We start from the raw sequence: 17,761 nt of genomic DNA, 5'->3' as shown, positions 1-17,761 counted from the left end.
TGTCCTTCTCTGTTGAGGGAAGAAGACCTCTGTGGAAGAGGGTGTGCCCCTTCTCTGTTGAGAGAAGAAGACCTCTGAGGAAGAGGGTGTTGTACTATTTATCCGGTGACTCGGATGTTATAGTGGAAAGCTCAAGTGGTTTGCTTGGGGACTAGATGTAGGTCTGGGTACTGACCGAACCAGTATAAATTCTGTGTTTTATGTGTTGTGCCTTATTGCCTGATTATTTTATTTTATCGATCTTTATCGTATTTCACTATTCACCCCTCCTCTAGTGGAATTTCAGCAACATCCTCTGATCCATTGGCATTGCTTAACAGAACAATGCTATGCATCTGTGCCGCCACACAGCGATGCACTAACGACGATACCGACACCTATCGCATGTCGTCCTACCACCGCATGTTGATCAAGCGAATGCATATCGCACATTCCTACACTCGATGCATTTTTCACTCAGTAGAGCTTCGCACTGTGCATGTCCTATTCTGAAAGATCAGCTCGGGACACCCCAATCCTTCTACTAAAATAATTGTGTGATCACGGTTGGGGATAACACATAGTGGTTGGATCATATTAAGCAGAATAACACACATTGACTGGATAATATGATGATGATTCCAACAATTTGATCATATTACGACAATCCCAACATGTAGGTCAAAATAGAGTGTTGATGTAGACCACAATATACAAAACACAAGAAACAAAAATATAATAAAAATACATGTGGCCATATTAACCAAACTGCATGATCTTCATGTTTTTATCTTCTTTTCATACTCTTTGAGTTGAAATTTCGCTTCTACTTCATTGTTGTATGATTTAAACCACTGTCACCGTTATACTGAAAATATTGTGATATTATCGGCTATTTCAAGGTAGCTGATAATATCGAGAATGTATCACGATATTTTTAAAATAATGTCAGAGACAAAATATCTTGATATTTTTTGAAAAAAAAACTATTTTTTTAAGTTTCCATTTCCTGTTTTTTTGTTTTTTATATTTTAAAACCTTTAAAACATGTTTTTATATTTTGAAAGAAAAATAATGCAAAACTTATTATTTTTTTAGCTTTTTTTGTTATTTATATTTGTTTCAGTTTTTTAAGCTCCTGAAATATTCTCAAGATTTATCAACTTTTGAAAATTTCTTCAAGAAATATCCTTTAAGGGTATAGGTGACTGATTTAAACAATGCTCTTAAATATTTGTTAACTTCAAGATAACACTCTTCCCAAGTTCGATAAATTCTTCTACGACAACCTTCAAATACAACGTAAAATTTGTGACCACGCATTGTATTCATATACCTGGAAAAAAAATTATAAGTTGTTATTAACACCTATTTCAACTTTAATACTAGAGTTGAAAACAAGAGTATGAATAAACTCTCCAAACAAGAGACATAAGATGAACTAGAAGCTAAAATGGGAGCAGCCAAAAAACATGAAGCAACATGAACCTGAAAATACTAGTTAAAGCATCAAATGATAAGTTTGCTAGAATGTCTTACAAAGGAAAGATTTTCTTAATTAAAAGAAAAAAGAGCATTGAAATCCCTCGCCCACAATCAGCCTCAAACTTTAAGGCCTTTTCCTTTCATCTATTACCTCTAGGTGTAGAAAAATCATGATCAGAATACCATAAGAGTGGCCATCCTATTTATCAATAATAGTTATATCTACTATATCCTTTTCATTCCTCTCATGACTGGCAGCTGCTGGGTCTCTATCTGTGATTGATCTCACCTTCCCCCTACTTTTAACAAAAAAAAATGCAAAAAAAGGAAAGCAAGGGTGATTTGGCGAGCCAGGATCAGGTGCCATCCTGCACCTGGATGCCCTCTATCTTTGGCTGACAGTCTGTCAGTTGTGGGGCTCAAAATCAGATGGAGGGGCAGCCAGGTGCAGAAGCGCACTCAAAGTGTGCCATGTGATGACACCTGATCTTGGCTGGGAGAAAAGGGTGAGAAGAAAGAGGAATAAAAATTATGCAGCAAATGTATACAGGTAAAGAGTGTGTTAACGGCGCTCTTCAATCCTTCTGACTTTATGTTTTACATGAATAATTTTGGAATTTTTCAAGTATAGACTGCTTTAAAAAGGCTGATTGCATTGAGCAAGTTTCCCCTGAAAACTTGGTACTCCATTCTATTCGGCAGACGTGGGCCACCAGGATGCTAGCGTCTCATAAATTTGGGATCCAAAAGTCAGACCTCCCCCATCCAACTTCTGCATCCCTTAATTTTGGGACAAAACACCTCGGGTAGGATTAAGGATGGGATACAAGCTGAGCCGCTCGAGGTTCAGCTCATAAAAAGCTTGTTCAAACTTGTAAAATAGGCTTGACAAGATGAATATGAACAATAGGTATTCGGCTTGTAGAACCTTGTTAGGTAGTAAGAAATATATTTTTACATGTATTTTTTTTTAATCTTATTTCACTTCGCTCTAAAACAATGTATTTTTTCTATAAACAAGCCAGCTCAAACTCAGCATGTTTAACTCAGGCTCATTAAGAGCTCAAACTCAGTTTGGCTCACCACAAAAAATGAGCCAGACCTAGGTAGGATAGATTTTGTCCCCGCCCCATAGGTTTCATGCTTTCAAGTGGAAGGGCGCGCCACAATCAAAGGTCTTTCACTAGAGCCAGCAACTTCCCATGCGATTCCACTTGCTAAATAAAAGGTCTATCAACTTCTACCTAATTGGACCACTGCAAAGGGCATCCTATTATTGGTGATAATATTGTTTTATTCAGGAAGTTGCAATTGAACAGTATAATCATCCTGACTCTGTTTAAATGAATCGGGTAGAATTCTCTAAAAAAAAATGGGGTAGAAATCCCCAGATTTTTTTCCCTTTCTTGGTCCCAATATTTTGGGGGGGAATCAATCAAGAAAAAGTTGCACTCTTTCAGGTGCAACCATTTTACCTTGAAAAAACTTTCTTTTCAAACTGATTTCCACGAGGGGAAAAGTCATGTTTATAACAAGTGAAAAAAATGAGTGAGTTTTTTTTTTCAAGGGAAAGAACCAAAAAAGATCTTGTCAAGGATGGATTATCAACAATTTCTTTCTTAAGGAGCGAATGAGACAACTGGATGGTTAGGCCGCAGTAACATGACCAGGAGGTCTGGGATTCGAATCCACAGGGTTATAACCTAGTTTCACCCCTCCCCCCCTCCCCCCCCCCCAAAAAAAAAAAAAGTCGTCCAATGCTAAAAAGATGTGAAAATAAATAACATAACCAACACTGTTGCCAACAACCTTCTTTATTTCACCATTGACTTGCAGAAGTGTCGGATATGAACTCAAGAATCTGTCAAATTCTTGATATCCCAGCATTTGCTTCCAAACCTGCTACCTTCATCAAACAATGCCTGGATTTCTTACTAAGAATAGATCACAAATAATTCAAACTATCATATCTTCCGCTCTACGAGACGCCCATTATGCAGCTCCTACATTCACCAGCTCTCTGGTATTATATACATAAATAGAACTAAAGTTTTATTTCCAGGACCTTGTGCAACCTTATATCCAAGAGTCCAAGAATAGACGCCAACCAAAGAATGCCCTTGTTAAGATCAAATGCAGAGTTTTCAACTTCGGTCTCATAGTGCATCCTCTAGTAAGGCCATGCAGTTGAATCTGCGTTTTATCATTGAAACATGGCTGGTGAATATATGCTACTAGTGATGCTGCAACATGAAATTTGCAATTTAAATACCCACTCAACATACATAGGCCTCAAGGAGGCCACAACTTTCAAGTACAAAGCTCCATTGGAATCTATGCACTCCATCTTCAAGCAGAAAATTTGTACACCTGTCCTCTTATTTGAGAACATTAATTCATATTAACAAAATGAGAAATCATTTTGACAACAACGCACGTACACAATCTCTCTCCCCCCCCCCCCCAAAAAAAAAAAAAAAACAAAAAAAACAAAAATCTTCAAGACAGCAGTAAATTACGTGAGGGCTCAAAACCCTACTGCAATGCCACCAATCTTTCATGACTGACTGACAATGCATTTCGTGAATTCATCTTAAACAAGAAAAATTCCAATGTGAATCAACTCAATGTACTAGAGCTATGTGCATGAAGGCACTAGATTCACATTGGATAGATATGTGCACAAAGGCAAGATGAACACTCACAAAGGAGTATACATGCACAAAGGCATGAAAAAATAATAAATCACTTTATTGAAGAATGAGAGAACCTCTTACAAAAAGATTAATTTACAAGTGGGAAGACCCCATTATTTATAGGCAAAATGGAACCCAAAGAGGGGCTCCATATAGACGTTGGAGCGAGGGTCCAACGCCTATATGGTGGACCCTCCAACCTCAAAATAAAGAAAAGAAAAATGAGAAAAAGGCATATTAAAAAATGAATATGCATAAATGAGTGAAATGACTGTATTACCCCTAATGGGTATTTACAAAAGGAATATATATGTGAGATACAATTTAACACCCCCCCTCAAACTTAGGGCGCAATGACTGAAAGTTTGCCAAGGAAAAAGTTGAATATAGAGGAACAGAGCGCCTTGGAGAAGAAGTCCGTCAATTGATATTCTGACGTTATTCTGACGTTACGTAAGAAAGATCTATAACTCTCTTCAAATATTCTTCTCTAACATAGTGGCAATCCATCTCTATATGCTTTTTGCGCTCATGAAATATGTGATTTTTTGTAATATAGATTGCAGTCTTGTTATCACAACACAACTTTGTGGGCTCTTGAACATGAATTCTCATATCTTTCAGTAGTTGACGAATCTAGACAATCTTCATAGTAGTAGTTGTCATGGCTCGGTATTCAGCTTCAATAAATGATAGTGACACCTTTTGTTGCTTCTTGCATATCCAATAAATTAATAATTCTTCTAAAAACACACAAAAACCAATGGTGGAGTGACGATTATTTGGATCACCTCCCCAATCAGAGTCAGTATAAGCTATTAAATTCAATTCAGAAGAAGATAGAAATACTCCCTTATTCAAAGATCTATTTATATATCTGATGATCCGGAGAATTGCACTCATATGAACTGATGTAGGCGCATGTTGGAATTGGCTTGCGATATGAATAACATGTGAAATATCAGGTCTAGTAATACTAAGATACATTAAAGATCTAACGAGTTTCCTGTAAGGAGTGGGATCTTTTAGAAGAATCCCATCATCAATTTTCATCTTTGTTCCTACTACCTCGAGAGTTTTACAAATTTTATCATCTGTAATTCCTGACCTATCAATAATCTCAAACACATATTTAGTTTGAGATAAAAAATAACCTCTATGAGAATAGACAACTTCAATGCCTAAAAAATACGTTAGGAATTCTAAGTCGGACATTTCAAATTGATCTTCTAATATAGATTTTATGCTCTTAATTCTCTTAGCATCATCAATTGTTATTAGCATATCATCGACATACAATAATAAAATCACTATCCCTGCATTGGATTTACTGACAAACAAAGTTGTTTCAGTGAAACATGAAGAAAATCCATTTTCCAACATTACATAATTAAATCTATCATACCAAGTGATCATGCATAATTTTTATACATAAATTCATACATTTTCATGCATGATCATGTGCGATAATTGATTAAAAATTCTTGTTTGCGAAGGTTTTCACATTTTTATCAAAATTGAAATTTAAGCAAATTTAAACCTTGTTGGAGTAATTAGGGGAGAATAATTAAGTTTTTAGAAATTACTTTTTAAAAGAGAGGCCTTTTCAAAATATTGAAAATTTATTGGACTCTTTTTAAAATAATTTCTCAAAACCTAATTACACAATATAAATAGAATCCTTGAGGTCAGAGAAAAACCTTTTTTCCTTCTTTAGCCTGTGCCCCCCCCCCCCCTTCTCTCTCCCCTCTCTGCCTTCCCTTCTTCCTTTCTCCCCCTTGTTCGATCGATCGGTTACCTACCTCTTTCTTCTTGCTTCTTATGCTTTTCAATACTTCTTCTAAACTCTGTCGTCGTCGGTTCCTCGCATCCCCTCTGTCAGAGAGAGAAAGCGGAGTTCGTTTGATTGCAGCGGGAAAGACCACCTTCTTCCTCTCAACCCTTCCATCGAAAGCAGATCGTACGGTTTGCTTCTTCTTCCTCGTTTCACTATAGTTTTAGTTTTTGCATATCATAAATCATATCATTGCATATTCTGCATATTTAGTTTAGATTACTTTAGATTTATCATCTGAAAATATAAAAAAATATATATATAAATAGAATAGTTTAATCTAGGCTTAGTCGAGTTTCTTGGTTTCTATACCAAATTGTTTTTTTTTTATTTGAGTTGGTATGCGTAGTTAGACATTTTTTTTATTAATCACGTGATTGTCCGTAGGATAATAGTCTACTTCATGTTGGTAACTCTTTATGTTTGCTAGTTGTTTGAAGTATTAAATTTTTTTAGTATTAGAATAGCATAGATTAATTGGTTAGATCAATAGTTGTTGCTTGTTTTCTTTATTTTTTTTTCAGCTGAGTAGTGTAGTTTAATTTTTTATTGTCAGCAGTCAATGTCAAGCTAATTAGGTAGCTTAGATTAAATGAAATCACGTAACTCCAGATTTAATTCCTAGTTTAACGTTAGCCTAAGTCGTGTTAGTTTTGATAAATAGTAGCCAATCCAATTGTTTTAGCCATTATCATTTTTTTAGCAGAATTATGTATCCCCACCCTTGCTACAACCTTAATGTTTGATTCAGCCAGTTTAACTTAATGTGTTCACGTCAGTTTAATGATTATTTCAAATTTGGCAAATTCATTAGTAGCAATAGCTGGTTTTGTTTGATCTATCCATTTTAATTCATTTTCGTTTAGCTAGCTTATTATTCTGTTTTTTTTAATCAGTTTAAAGTTTCGTACAACACAATTGTTATTTGCTAGGTAGTGAGCCCATCAAGTTGAATTTTTTTGTTAATCGGTTATGGTCTTTTGTCTTTTAGTTATTCCTTGAATTAGCAAAGTAATTGATTCTTGTTATTTTAGCTAGCACTTTCTTGATTCATTTAGATGATATAGCTTTGTTAGTTTTTTGTTAGATCTTGTTAATTAAATAATTAGATACCATACTAGAGTAGTTAGTTAGTTACTTTATGTGCCCAGCCATGTGTTAGTTTTAATTTCTTGATTTTTAGCTAGTTTATTTCCTGAGTCTTTTAGTTAGATTGTTATTAGTTGGTTACAAATTACGTTATTTTTAGTTAGTTATTTTTGCTATTTCGTCTTTTAGCACTTTAGTTTGTTATAAGTTAGTTCATAGTTCACGTAATTAGTTATTTCAAGGTAGTTTAATTCATGATTTTGTTATTTTTAGCTGAAATTAACATTAAATTTCTGTGAGATTTTGTGCTTCGCTTTGTGTTTTGTCTTTTGATTCTCATAGAGAAGCGTTTAGACATGCGGTGAGCCTTCGAAAGTACCCCCGAAGAGCCCTCTGAGGTCTCCAAAAGGTCCCTTAAAAAGGCCCTTCAGGCACTCAGAGCCCCTCAGGCAGCCCTCAGAATACGGAAAGGACAATAAGCAACTGAATAAACAATAAGGGACTAAAAGCTCAAGCACTGAAGACTTTTCCTCTTTATTTTTAGATTAAGATTTTTTTTATTTAATTCAATTTGAGTTTGTAATAAGGCATTTTATTTTTATTTTAAGCCCTCTGCAAAGGCTGCACTCTCATTTAATTAATTGATTTTTATTTTCAAAGCAATAAAGAGTAGTTTAACTTTTCTATGGAATACAAAGTATTTTTCTCATTCCTTGAGTTCGACACGGACTTCACCACTAGTGTGAGTCGGTTTTTATTATTTGATGCACAGTTTGCACAAACGCTTTTATTGAAAATATTGTTTTAAAATGTTTTATTGAAAAAGTTGCATCACCAAGCCTTGGGGGCTTGTTTCAAACCATAAAGAGTTTTTTTTAGGCAAAGTACTTTCACTTTAGGAATCTCCATACCTGGAGGAGCTTCTATATAGACTTCTTCGTCAAGATCACCATTCAAAAGGCATTTTTGGCATCCATTTGATAAATGTTTTATTTTTTAATTGAGGCAATGATAATAAGACATCTAACGGCAACCATACGTGCAACGGGGCAAAGGTTTCATCATAGTTTATACTATATTCTTGACTATACCCTTTAGCAACTAGACGTGCTTTATACCTTTCAAGAGACCCATCACTCTTGGTCTTGACCTTGAAAACCCATCTACACCCTATAATTTTCTTACAACTTGGAAGATTTTGAAATTCTCATGTTTTAGCTTTCTTAAGAGCTTTAAGTTCATTATCCATAGCTTATTTTCATTCTACAATCTTCTTGGCTTCTTCAAAGTTTTTAGGTTCTACATACGAGTGAATGACGCTAAGACAAGCTCTATATTTGGGTGAGAAGAAATCATAGGATATAAACCTAGAAGAAATTCTTCTGGTCCTTTCGGTTCTTTGAGGATTTACATCATGTGAAGAGGTAGATTCACTAGGTTCACTATATTTCTCAATTGCACTTCTAAAAATGCTTTTATCTCTGTGTATAAGTGATAGGATCACTAGATGTTCTTTCTTCAATATGATGATTGGTAGATTGATGAGAATAATTGTTATTTTCTTCTACTTCATTATCACTAAGATCATTATATGTGAATCCATCGTCACTAAAAATATCATCATTTCTAGACAATAAGTCAAATAAGAAAGAATAATCTACATTTTGTTCATGAGGTTCACATTTTTCAAAACCACTAACATTTTTAAAAAAAGTTACATTCCTAGAAACATATCATTTATCATTTTTAATATCATAGCATCTAAACCCTTTTTGAGTTTCGAAATATCCAAGAAATGCACAAAGAATGGCTTTTGGTGAGAGATTGCCGTTTTTATCCTTGAGAATAAAACATTTGCATCCAAAAACTCTCAACCTATTGTAGTCGGGTTCTTTTTTATATAAAATTTCAAAATGAGAGATTTTATTTAAGTTTTTTGATGGAATACGATTTATAAGATAAACGGATGCAAGAGCTGCCTCGACCCAAAATCTTTTTTAAATGTTAAGAAAAATAAGTAAGATTTTAGTAGTTTTAATAATGTGCCTATATTTTCTTTCAGTTAAACCATTTTGTTGAGGTGTTTTAGGATAAGATTTTTGATGAACAATTCCATAATTTTCAAGATAATTTTTTAATTCATCAGAGAGATACTCACCTCCGGAGTCTGTTCTAAGAATCTTTAAATTTTCATTGAATTGATTCTTAATCATCATGTGACATTATGTTTAAGAAAGTAAATTCAACAATATCTAGAGTAATATCAACAAAAATAACATAATATGCAAACCCTCATTTTGATATAACGGGTGTTGATCCCCATACATCCCAATGAACGAGTTTAAATGGTTTTATTGAAAACATAGATCTTTGTTCAAAAGGCAAGCTTCTCATTTTTTCAAGAATACAATCATTACAAGTGAAGTCATTTTTACAAAGATCTTTAACAAAATGTAAATAAGAAAGCTTAATGACATTGGGATGCCCAAGTCTCCTGTGCCAAACATTTATATCTTTATGTTGGTCAACATTACAAAAAGAGTTCTTTGGAATTTGAAAAAATTTCACAGAGTATAATTATCTCTTCCTAAAGCCTTCCTCAATTAACTTCCCGGACCGGCGATCATGTATCCAACATTTATTAGATAAGAATTTAATGTCACATCTATGGTCCGAGAGTTGAGAGACTGAAAGCAAATTTAATTTTAATTTTAATTTTGGTATAAATCTAATTTTAGGAATAGAAAAGCCTTGTTTTTCAAAATTTCAAACCCCTTTGATTTCAAAAGAAGCTCCATCCGCAGTTGAAACAAAAGAATGAGATAAATTTTTTGTATATTCGGAAAGAGAAAAAATATTTGGAGTTATATGAAAGGAGGCACCCGAATCTAAAAGCCAAGAAGTCTTACCGGGAGGAGAGAATGTTGACATGGCGGTCCCAGAAATGGATCCCTTGAGAAGAAGTTGAAGAGCTTCCATAATTTGGTTTAGGGATAAAGCTCCATTAGTAGAAGTAAATGAACCCTCCTCTTTATGTGGTTGAAATGTTGTGGACATGACCACCATCTTCTTCCATTTTGGACACACCGGTTTGATGTGTCCCGGTTCTTTACAAAAATGACATATAATTTTGCTACAATCTCTTCTTTGGTACCTTCCACTTTGACCACTATTTTCTCTTGCTCCTTGATTTTGATTTTTAAAATGAGAGGGTTTGTATGTTTTCAAGTTATTCCCCGGTCTAGAAACGGCATCTTCATCTTTGTTTAAAGGCATAGCAAGAACACTCGAAAAGGTTTTACTCATTCTCATACGAGTTTCTTCTCCACTTAACTTAGTAAAAACATTTTCAAGAGGTGGAGAAGTAAAAGAAGATAGAAGAGAAGATCTTATTTGTTCGAATTTGGGTCTAAGCTCATTCAAGAAGTTAAAGAACCGACCATCTTCCAATTGTTTGTGTCGAAGCTCAATGGCTTCTCCACTCCACTTTGGTTCAAGCATTGCAAGCTTATCCCAAATAGAGGACAATTCGGTGAAATATTCTCTAATAGATAATTCGCCTTGTTGAAGGGTCAAAGCCATTTTTTAAAGATAATATTTGTGGGACAAATCTCTTGAGGTATACATTCTCTCAAGATATTCCCATACTTGAGACGCTTTTTTGAACTTCAAAATATTTGTATTGATCCTAGTCTCAACCGAAGAGAAGATTCATAAGAGAATTTTGTAATTTTTCATCTTTCATTCTTCATGCTTTTTGTTATATTCTTCAAATGTTTTTATTCTCTCATCTCCATCCAGGACCTTTATTTTCTCTTTTTCCACTATAGTAATTTTAGGCTAGGTTTCGGAATCGTACCTTGAATGTAACCCTAAAGTCCCTTACCCTTGATGTGAGCTTTCATATTACTGGCCCAGACATGCTAGTTTGACCCATTAAGCTTGAAATCAAGGAAAAAGTGGGAGTTTTTTTCGGCCATTGAGAAGCTTTATATTAGAGATAAAAGAAGCCTTAATCAAATAGAACACTTACCACAACGGGTCTTCTTTATGCTTACTTGATGTAGCGCGTCTTCACTAGATGCAGATTGCTCAAGCTCTCCATGCCAAAACACAAGAATAAAGTGTAGGTACGACTTTCGAGATGACCACCGTGATAACACAATACACAAGTTATTCTTCTAGAGACCAAGCTTTGATACCATGTAAAAATATCTTCACTAGAGCTATGTGCACGAAGGCACTAGATTCACAATGGATCGATATGTGCACAAAGGCAAGATGAACACTCACAAAGAAGTATACATGCACAAAGGCATGAAAAAATAATAAATCACTTTATTGAAGAAAAAGAGAACCTCTTACAAAAAGATTAATTTACAAGGGGGAAGACCCCATTATTTATAGGCAAAATGGAACCCAAGGAAGGGCTCCATATAGACGTTGGAGCCCCTTCAACGGTCACATTTGTGACCGTTGGAGGGTCCAACGCCTATATGGTGGACCCCTCCAACCTCAAAATAAATAAAAAGAAAAAAAAGGAGAAAAAGGCATGTTCAAAAATGAATATGCGTGAATGAGTGAAATGACCATATTACCCCTAGTGGGTATTTACATAAGGAAAAATATATATATTTATATATGTATATGTATATATATGTGAGATACAATTTAACACTCAAGTATATAACATAAAGGCAATTGAGGCTCAAGATATCACTGTCCTGGATCTTGTATAGAAGCCACAAACCTCTTCGTCTTCTACCTCATTCTAAACAATTCAACTCTTATGTTTATAACATGGGAAACAGATGCTGGCTCAGGAGACCTGCCGCTGGTAAGTCCTACAGAGCTATGGCTGCCACACCCAGCAGAGTAAAATCCCAAGATCACATTCTAAACAATTCAACTTTATCACATAACTTTAAGATCATTTTCGATAACTCAACATGATCTTGAGTTGTAGAAAAAAAATCATACAGAATTAAAGATAGCAAGAGGACATGTAGAAGGCATAACCTCTCTCTCTCTCTCTCTCTCTCTCTCTCTCTCTCTCTCTCTCTCTCTCTCTCTCTCTCTCTCTCTCACACACACACACACACACACACACAGTTGGGAGCAACAAGATTGTAAGAAGCAAATGAACTGATAATTCAAACTCAACTCATCCAGACCTTGACAATGACACAACTCGAGTTGCCAGCAGAAAGGATGCAGCAAAATAAAATCTCGAAAATAAGAGAAGGATGACATCCCATCTGAGGATAGCATTAAAATCAAGCAGCAGCAGCTAGAATTAACTAAATGTGCTAGCCACTTGCATCAAACAAGGGTTGTCAGACTCGACATCATCAACACTTTGCACATGATAAGGTTCATGAATGCAGGCTACAGATCAAGTCGGTCATCTCATATGCCACACTAAAACCTAGAAAGCGGAGGAAAAGTCTGTGTCAAGTTGAATCACCAATACAATTTACCTGCTTATGTGTGAAGCTCAACCTTTTCAAACTCTAATCCAAACAGTGTTTGATGATAGACTTGGTTATCAAACCCCCAATGTAATCACCAAGCTTACTACAAGGTTGCTACAAGTTCATTCAAGTATGGATCACCAATAAAAATTTTCTTCTAAAACCTTATGTGAACACTCCTAAGTTTAAAGGAATACCTGTTTATGTGCGAACCTCAACCTTTTCAAACTCTAAATCTAAACAAAGTGTTTGATGACAGACTTGGTTATCAAAAACCCAATTTAATCATCAGGTTTAATACAAGGTTACAAGTGCACTGCATCATAGAAGTCTATGAAGATCAAGTGAGGCCACACCATATAGATGTCAAATATAAGGGCAAACTTTACAAATGGTCCAAGAGCCATTGGGAGAGTAAAGAAAAAAAAAAGTCATAATGAAACACCCAAGGTAAACCCAAATAATCAGGACTCTGCAGCCGTGTTTGACTTGGAACTTGACTCAGCACACGCACACACACACCTTCCCCTGCCCCCTCCCCCTCTGCAACATGCACACACACACACACAAACAAGTGAACCAGTCACCTATGTTACCGCGACATGCCAAATGGGCTGCCGTACCCGTGTCGACACGGGTACGGATACTGGGCACAGTGTAGGTACGCCATGGGTTGGGTCCCGCATTGCGCCGGGTCGGGTCGGGTCTATATCAAACCCAAAACTCAAAAAAAAAAAAACATAAAGTAAACTCCACCCCCCAAACCCTCGATGCTCTCTCTCTCCCTGGTCACTCTCCCAAAACCTTCGACTCTCTCTCTCTCTCTCATTCTTTTTTTTGTTTTCGTTATTTCACCCGACGCCCTTTTTTCAAAACCCTTTCCACCTTTGATTGCATGAGGAGAAGAAGAAGATATATATATATAAGAAGATATATATATATATAGAGAGAGAGAGAGACCAACATATCCCTCCTCATTCTCTTTCTTCTTCTCCTCTTCCTCCTCGGTTTTCCTTCATCTTCTCCTCCTCCTCCTCGTGCTCCTTCTTGTTCAGGGATCACGAAAAGAGAGACAGAGAAAGGCAGTGGGGGTCTCTTTTCTTTTTATTATAAAAAGAAAAGAAAAAGAAAAGAAAAAATATCTCAATAGCCCTTCCTCTTTTTCAAAAATTTCATTTTAACTTCTTTTATATTCAAAATATCAAATTCCTCCTCTTTTTCAAAAGTTTCATTTAACTTTCTTTTATATTTTTATATTCAATATATATATATATATAGAGAGAGAGAGAGACGTGTCCCCGTACCCACATTTTTTGGAAATTGCTGTGTCGTACCCGTACCCGTACCTAGGTGACATAGCCTGTCACCCAGTTGGTTATTTCGGCGAGTCAGTCAACTCAAGCAATTCTTAGGTGAGTTTTGCCAAGAACCTCATCAATCCACTGGGTTGACTGGGTTTAGTGCCAAGTTGAGTTGAGTGTCATTGGGTTCAACACAGAAGGTTTTAAAAACATGGAAGTGCCTAACCTAACTCCCAGGAGGCTGAAAAGAAACTCCATAGCCAAAACAATAATCAAATGATATCTGGAAAACACATATCTAGATTAACATGTTTAATTTCAGATCAAAGTCAATCCTTCCCAACTATTGAACAAAGAAAACCTCAATCTACAAGTCTTCCACCATATTAGAGATTGAGCAGTTCATGACATCAATATCCTTATGATATCAATGCTATCCAAGATTTCTTGACTAGGGAGAATGGCCGAATCACAAAGTGAGACCAAGCAAAGAATAACTGGTGTATGATATATGAGCACATATTGTGAACATAATCAATAAGATAAAATAAGCTGCCTTATACAGATACAAGTTACTTCACTTCGAAGATAAGGATGAGAAGCGCAAAAAATGAGAGCCCTAGCGATGAACAACCGAAGAATTGCAAAGCCCGCTAGGCTAAGGAGAACCACATTCCAATATCCTCCTCCTTAAGGGGCCTCTCGGGATGCATCACAATTTTCAGACATGTCAAAATTAGTATGAAAGAGCTAATATGCCTTGAACCTGCTAAGAATTTTATTGTAAAATAAAATTTCTTATAGTTCAACTTTTAAAATTTTCAATTATTTCATCCTCGTTTTCCATGACCAATCAGCTTCCATGAAATCTGCTATAGTTTATATCCTCGTTTATGGTTTCCAAATCTATCATGGAAGAATAGGATTCTATCCAATCCTCAGGTGCTGTAAAGACATCAAAATCAATAACTATATGAGTACCAAAAGGCATGGATGATTGAACTTAAGCATTCCAATAAAATTAACCCCCAGGGACTGATTAAACACTATGATGAAATTTACAGAACCCATATTTTCTAATCAAGCAAGGTAACAATTCAATAGCACAAACATGATTTTTCATCACAAATCAATGAAACAATGTAGTAATGGACTTAAAAACAAAGAAAACGAACCACTTTACAACAGAAAATGCGAAGAAAAGATTCAACAAATGATCATCCGTCCACCAAATATGGAACTCACTGAGAGAGAGAGCCCATAGACACCAAGCATTTTACATAAGCAAACACCATAAACGACTACCCATTTGCCGACTATAACACGGTACAAAACCCACAAACACCACTATTTCCCATCAAAATAAGAAAAGCATACTCAATTCCATGAAAAATCACTGAGAAGAACATAGATATCTACCATTTTCGCACAAGGAAAAAGAAAAGAAATGCCCTGAATTCGAATTTATGTCATTGATTCTACTGCAAACCACGCATAAAATCCATCGTGGTACATAAAAATTCGAACCTCAACAACATTAATCCTCAATTCCATCCTGAAAAGCAATGCAAACATAAAAAACCAACTAACCCAGAAAAGATTAGAATCTTCAGGATCACTGGTTTCGGGAAGAAGAGAGCTTGAGGCATTCGCTCTGGCACCTCCGCAGGCAGACGTCGTTCCAATTGGGGACGTGGTGCGGGTGGACGCAGACGGTCCGGGCGCAGGCGTCCGAGCAGGCGTCTAGCTCGGAGACGCCGCAGACGGTGACGCAGGTGTCCGGAGTCGGGTCCTTGGAGAAGGCCCCCACCTTCTTCAGCATCCGCTTGGACGTGCAGACCCTCTCGCACACGAAGACGTCCTCTGAGCTCTTCTTCTTGATCTTCTGCTCCTCCACCGCCTTCCTCTTCCTCATCCTCGCCGCCTGCGCCGCTGCCACCGCCGGTATCGCCGCCCCCATCACCATCCACCACAAATCCACCATCCTTCTTCTTCCTCTACACGGAGACCCCTTCCCAACTTGGAAGTTTGGCCCTTCTCTCTCTCTCTTATTATTGGTGTGCTTTCTTCTTCAGCAAATTTCCCTTGCAGGAGGTCTCTGTGGTGTATGTTCTCATTGGGTTTTAGAAGAGAGAAAGGGAAGGAAGGGATTTTAGAGGAGGGGAAGGGAAGGAAGGAGGTGAGAGAAAAATGGAACTACCCCAAGATTCTCTTTTCTCTTTCTTTTTTCTTATGAGAGAGAGAGAGAATGTCGTCTGGATCTGGGTCCAACATTCAGATCCTGACTTGGCTGGCTACCATTTACCGACTTACCCTAGGTTGGGAAGATTCGGATCCGAACCAAACAGGTGATTTACCCAATCGGCAAATCCTTTTTCGGACCCGGGCAAAAAACTTTGGGTTGATAGGATCACTGTGCTTGTCCAAAGACTCCAAACAGGTGAAAAAGTTGGTTTATGAAATTGATAAATGCTTTGGTATTCAAGATTTGTCACAAATATCGTTCATAACTTATAATGAGAATAACATGTTTCATATTTTTACATGTGGCATTTTGTCAAAAAACATACAACAACTACAATTACAACTATGCTTTCATCCCAAAACAATTGGGGTCGGCAATATGAACCAAAAAAGAAAATTATTCTGGGTCTTTCACATGAATCCTTCTCCTCCAATCATTTCTATCCAATGACATGTCCTCGGTGAGGTTCAGAGCATTTGTATCCTTTCTTATCATCTTTATCCAAGTCTTCTTAGGCCTACCCCAACCTCTTTTAACTAATATATTTTCTCATTTCTCCATCCTTCTAATTGGAGCATCATTAGGCCTTCGCTGAATATGTCCAAACCACCGTAAACGATTCTCTCTCATCTTATTTTCAATGGATGCAACACTTACCTTCTTACGTATCTTTTCGTTTCGAATCTTGTCTTTTATTGGATTTTCACACATCCATCTAAATATACGCATCTCAGCTACACTCATTTTTTTTAATATGATGTCTCTTGACAGCCCAACATTCCGTACCATATAGTAAAACAAGTCTAATTATCGTCCTATAAAACTTTTCCTTCAACCGCAATGGCATTCTACGATCACACAACAGTCCAGTTGCACTTTTCCATTTCATCCACCCAACCTTTATCCTATGATTTACATCTCCATCAATTTCTCCATACTTTTGAATGATAGATCCCAAATATTTGAAACAGTCATCCACCGGTATTTCTTGCTCACCAAGCTTCACTACACTCCCATCACTACTTCGTTGCTTACTAAACTGGCATTCCATATATTCTGTCTTACTCTTACTCAACTAAAAACCTCTTGCTTCCAATGTCTATCTCCATAATTTCAGCTTAGTATTAACCTCAACTCTAGACTCATCAATTAAAACAATATCATAAGCAGACAACATACACCACGACACATTTTCTTGAATTGATCTTGTAAGCTCATCCATCACTATAGTAAATAGGAAATGGCTTAATGCAGATCCTTGATGTAACCCAATCGTTATAGGAAAATTGGTTGTCACCCCTCCACAAGTGCGGACATTGGTTACTATTCCTTCGTACATATCTTTAATTATACTAATGTACTTGAGAGAAACACATTTCTTCATCATTGTCCACCAGAGAACATCCCTAGGTACTCTATCATATGCCTTCTCCAAATCAATAAAAACCATATGCAAATCTTTGTTCCTCTCTCTATAAGTTGTTTAAGAAGATGTATAGCTTCCATAGTTAATCTTTCAGGCATAAAACCAAATTGATTCTCCGATATCATGACAATCTTCCTCAACCTATACTCAATCACCCTCTCACAAAGTTTCATAGTATGTCTCGTGAGTTTTATACCACGATAGTTTGTGCAATCTTGTAAATCATCATTAT

The 17,761-nt window shown here is 36.3% G+C and overlaps 1 protein-coding gene across 2 annotated transcripts; it reads right to left on the bottom strand.

Moving 5' to 3' along the window:
• Positions 1 to 1,210: 1,210 nt before the first annotated feature.
• Positions 1,211 to 16,055, bottom strand: LOC149826860 (uncharacterized protein At5g64816-like). Of its 2 annotated transcripts, none has more exons than XM_090020151.1 (2): positions 15,449 to 16,055; positions 1,211 to 1,315 (listed from the first exon to the last, which is right to left on the bottom strand). In XM_090020151.1, the coding sequence occupies exon 1, from the start codon at positions 15,840 to 15,842 to the stop codon at positions 15,474 to 15,476; it is 369 nt and encodes a 122-aa protein (XP_089876277.1). In that variant the 5' UTR covers positions 15,843 to 16,055; the 3' UTR covers positions 1,211 to 1,315; positions 15,449 to 15,473. The 2 variants fall into 2 exon arrangements, with proteins under 2 accessions (XP_089876277.1, XP_089876278.1); XM_090020152.1 differs by lacking the exon at positions 1,211 to 1,315 and adding an exon at positions 11,914 to 11,941.
• Positions 16,056 to 17,761: the final 1,706 nt, after the last annotated feature.

The sequence above is a fragment of the Nuphar pumila genome, chromosome 10 (assembly GCF_984573655.1).
Source record: "Nuphar pumila chromosome 10, dmNupPumi1.hap1.1, whole genome shotgun sequence".
NCBI classification, from domain to species: domain Eukaryota; kingdom Viridiplantae; phylum Streptophyta; class Magnoliopsida; order Nymphaeales; family Nymphaeaceae; genus Nuphar; species Nuphar pumila.
The sequence above is the reverse complement of the archived record's forward strand: the minus strand, read 5'-3'. Positions and strand labels throughout refer to the sequence as shown.

Coding starts and splice junctions, on each gene's coding strand:
- LOC149826860 (XM_090020151.1), bottom strand. CDS start 15,842: ATGGTGGATTTGTGGTGGATGGTGATGGGGGCGGCGATACCGGCGGTG.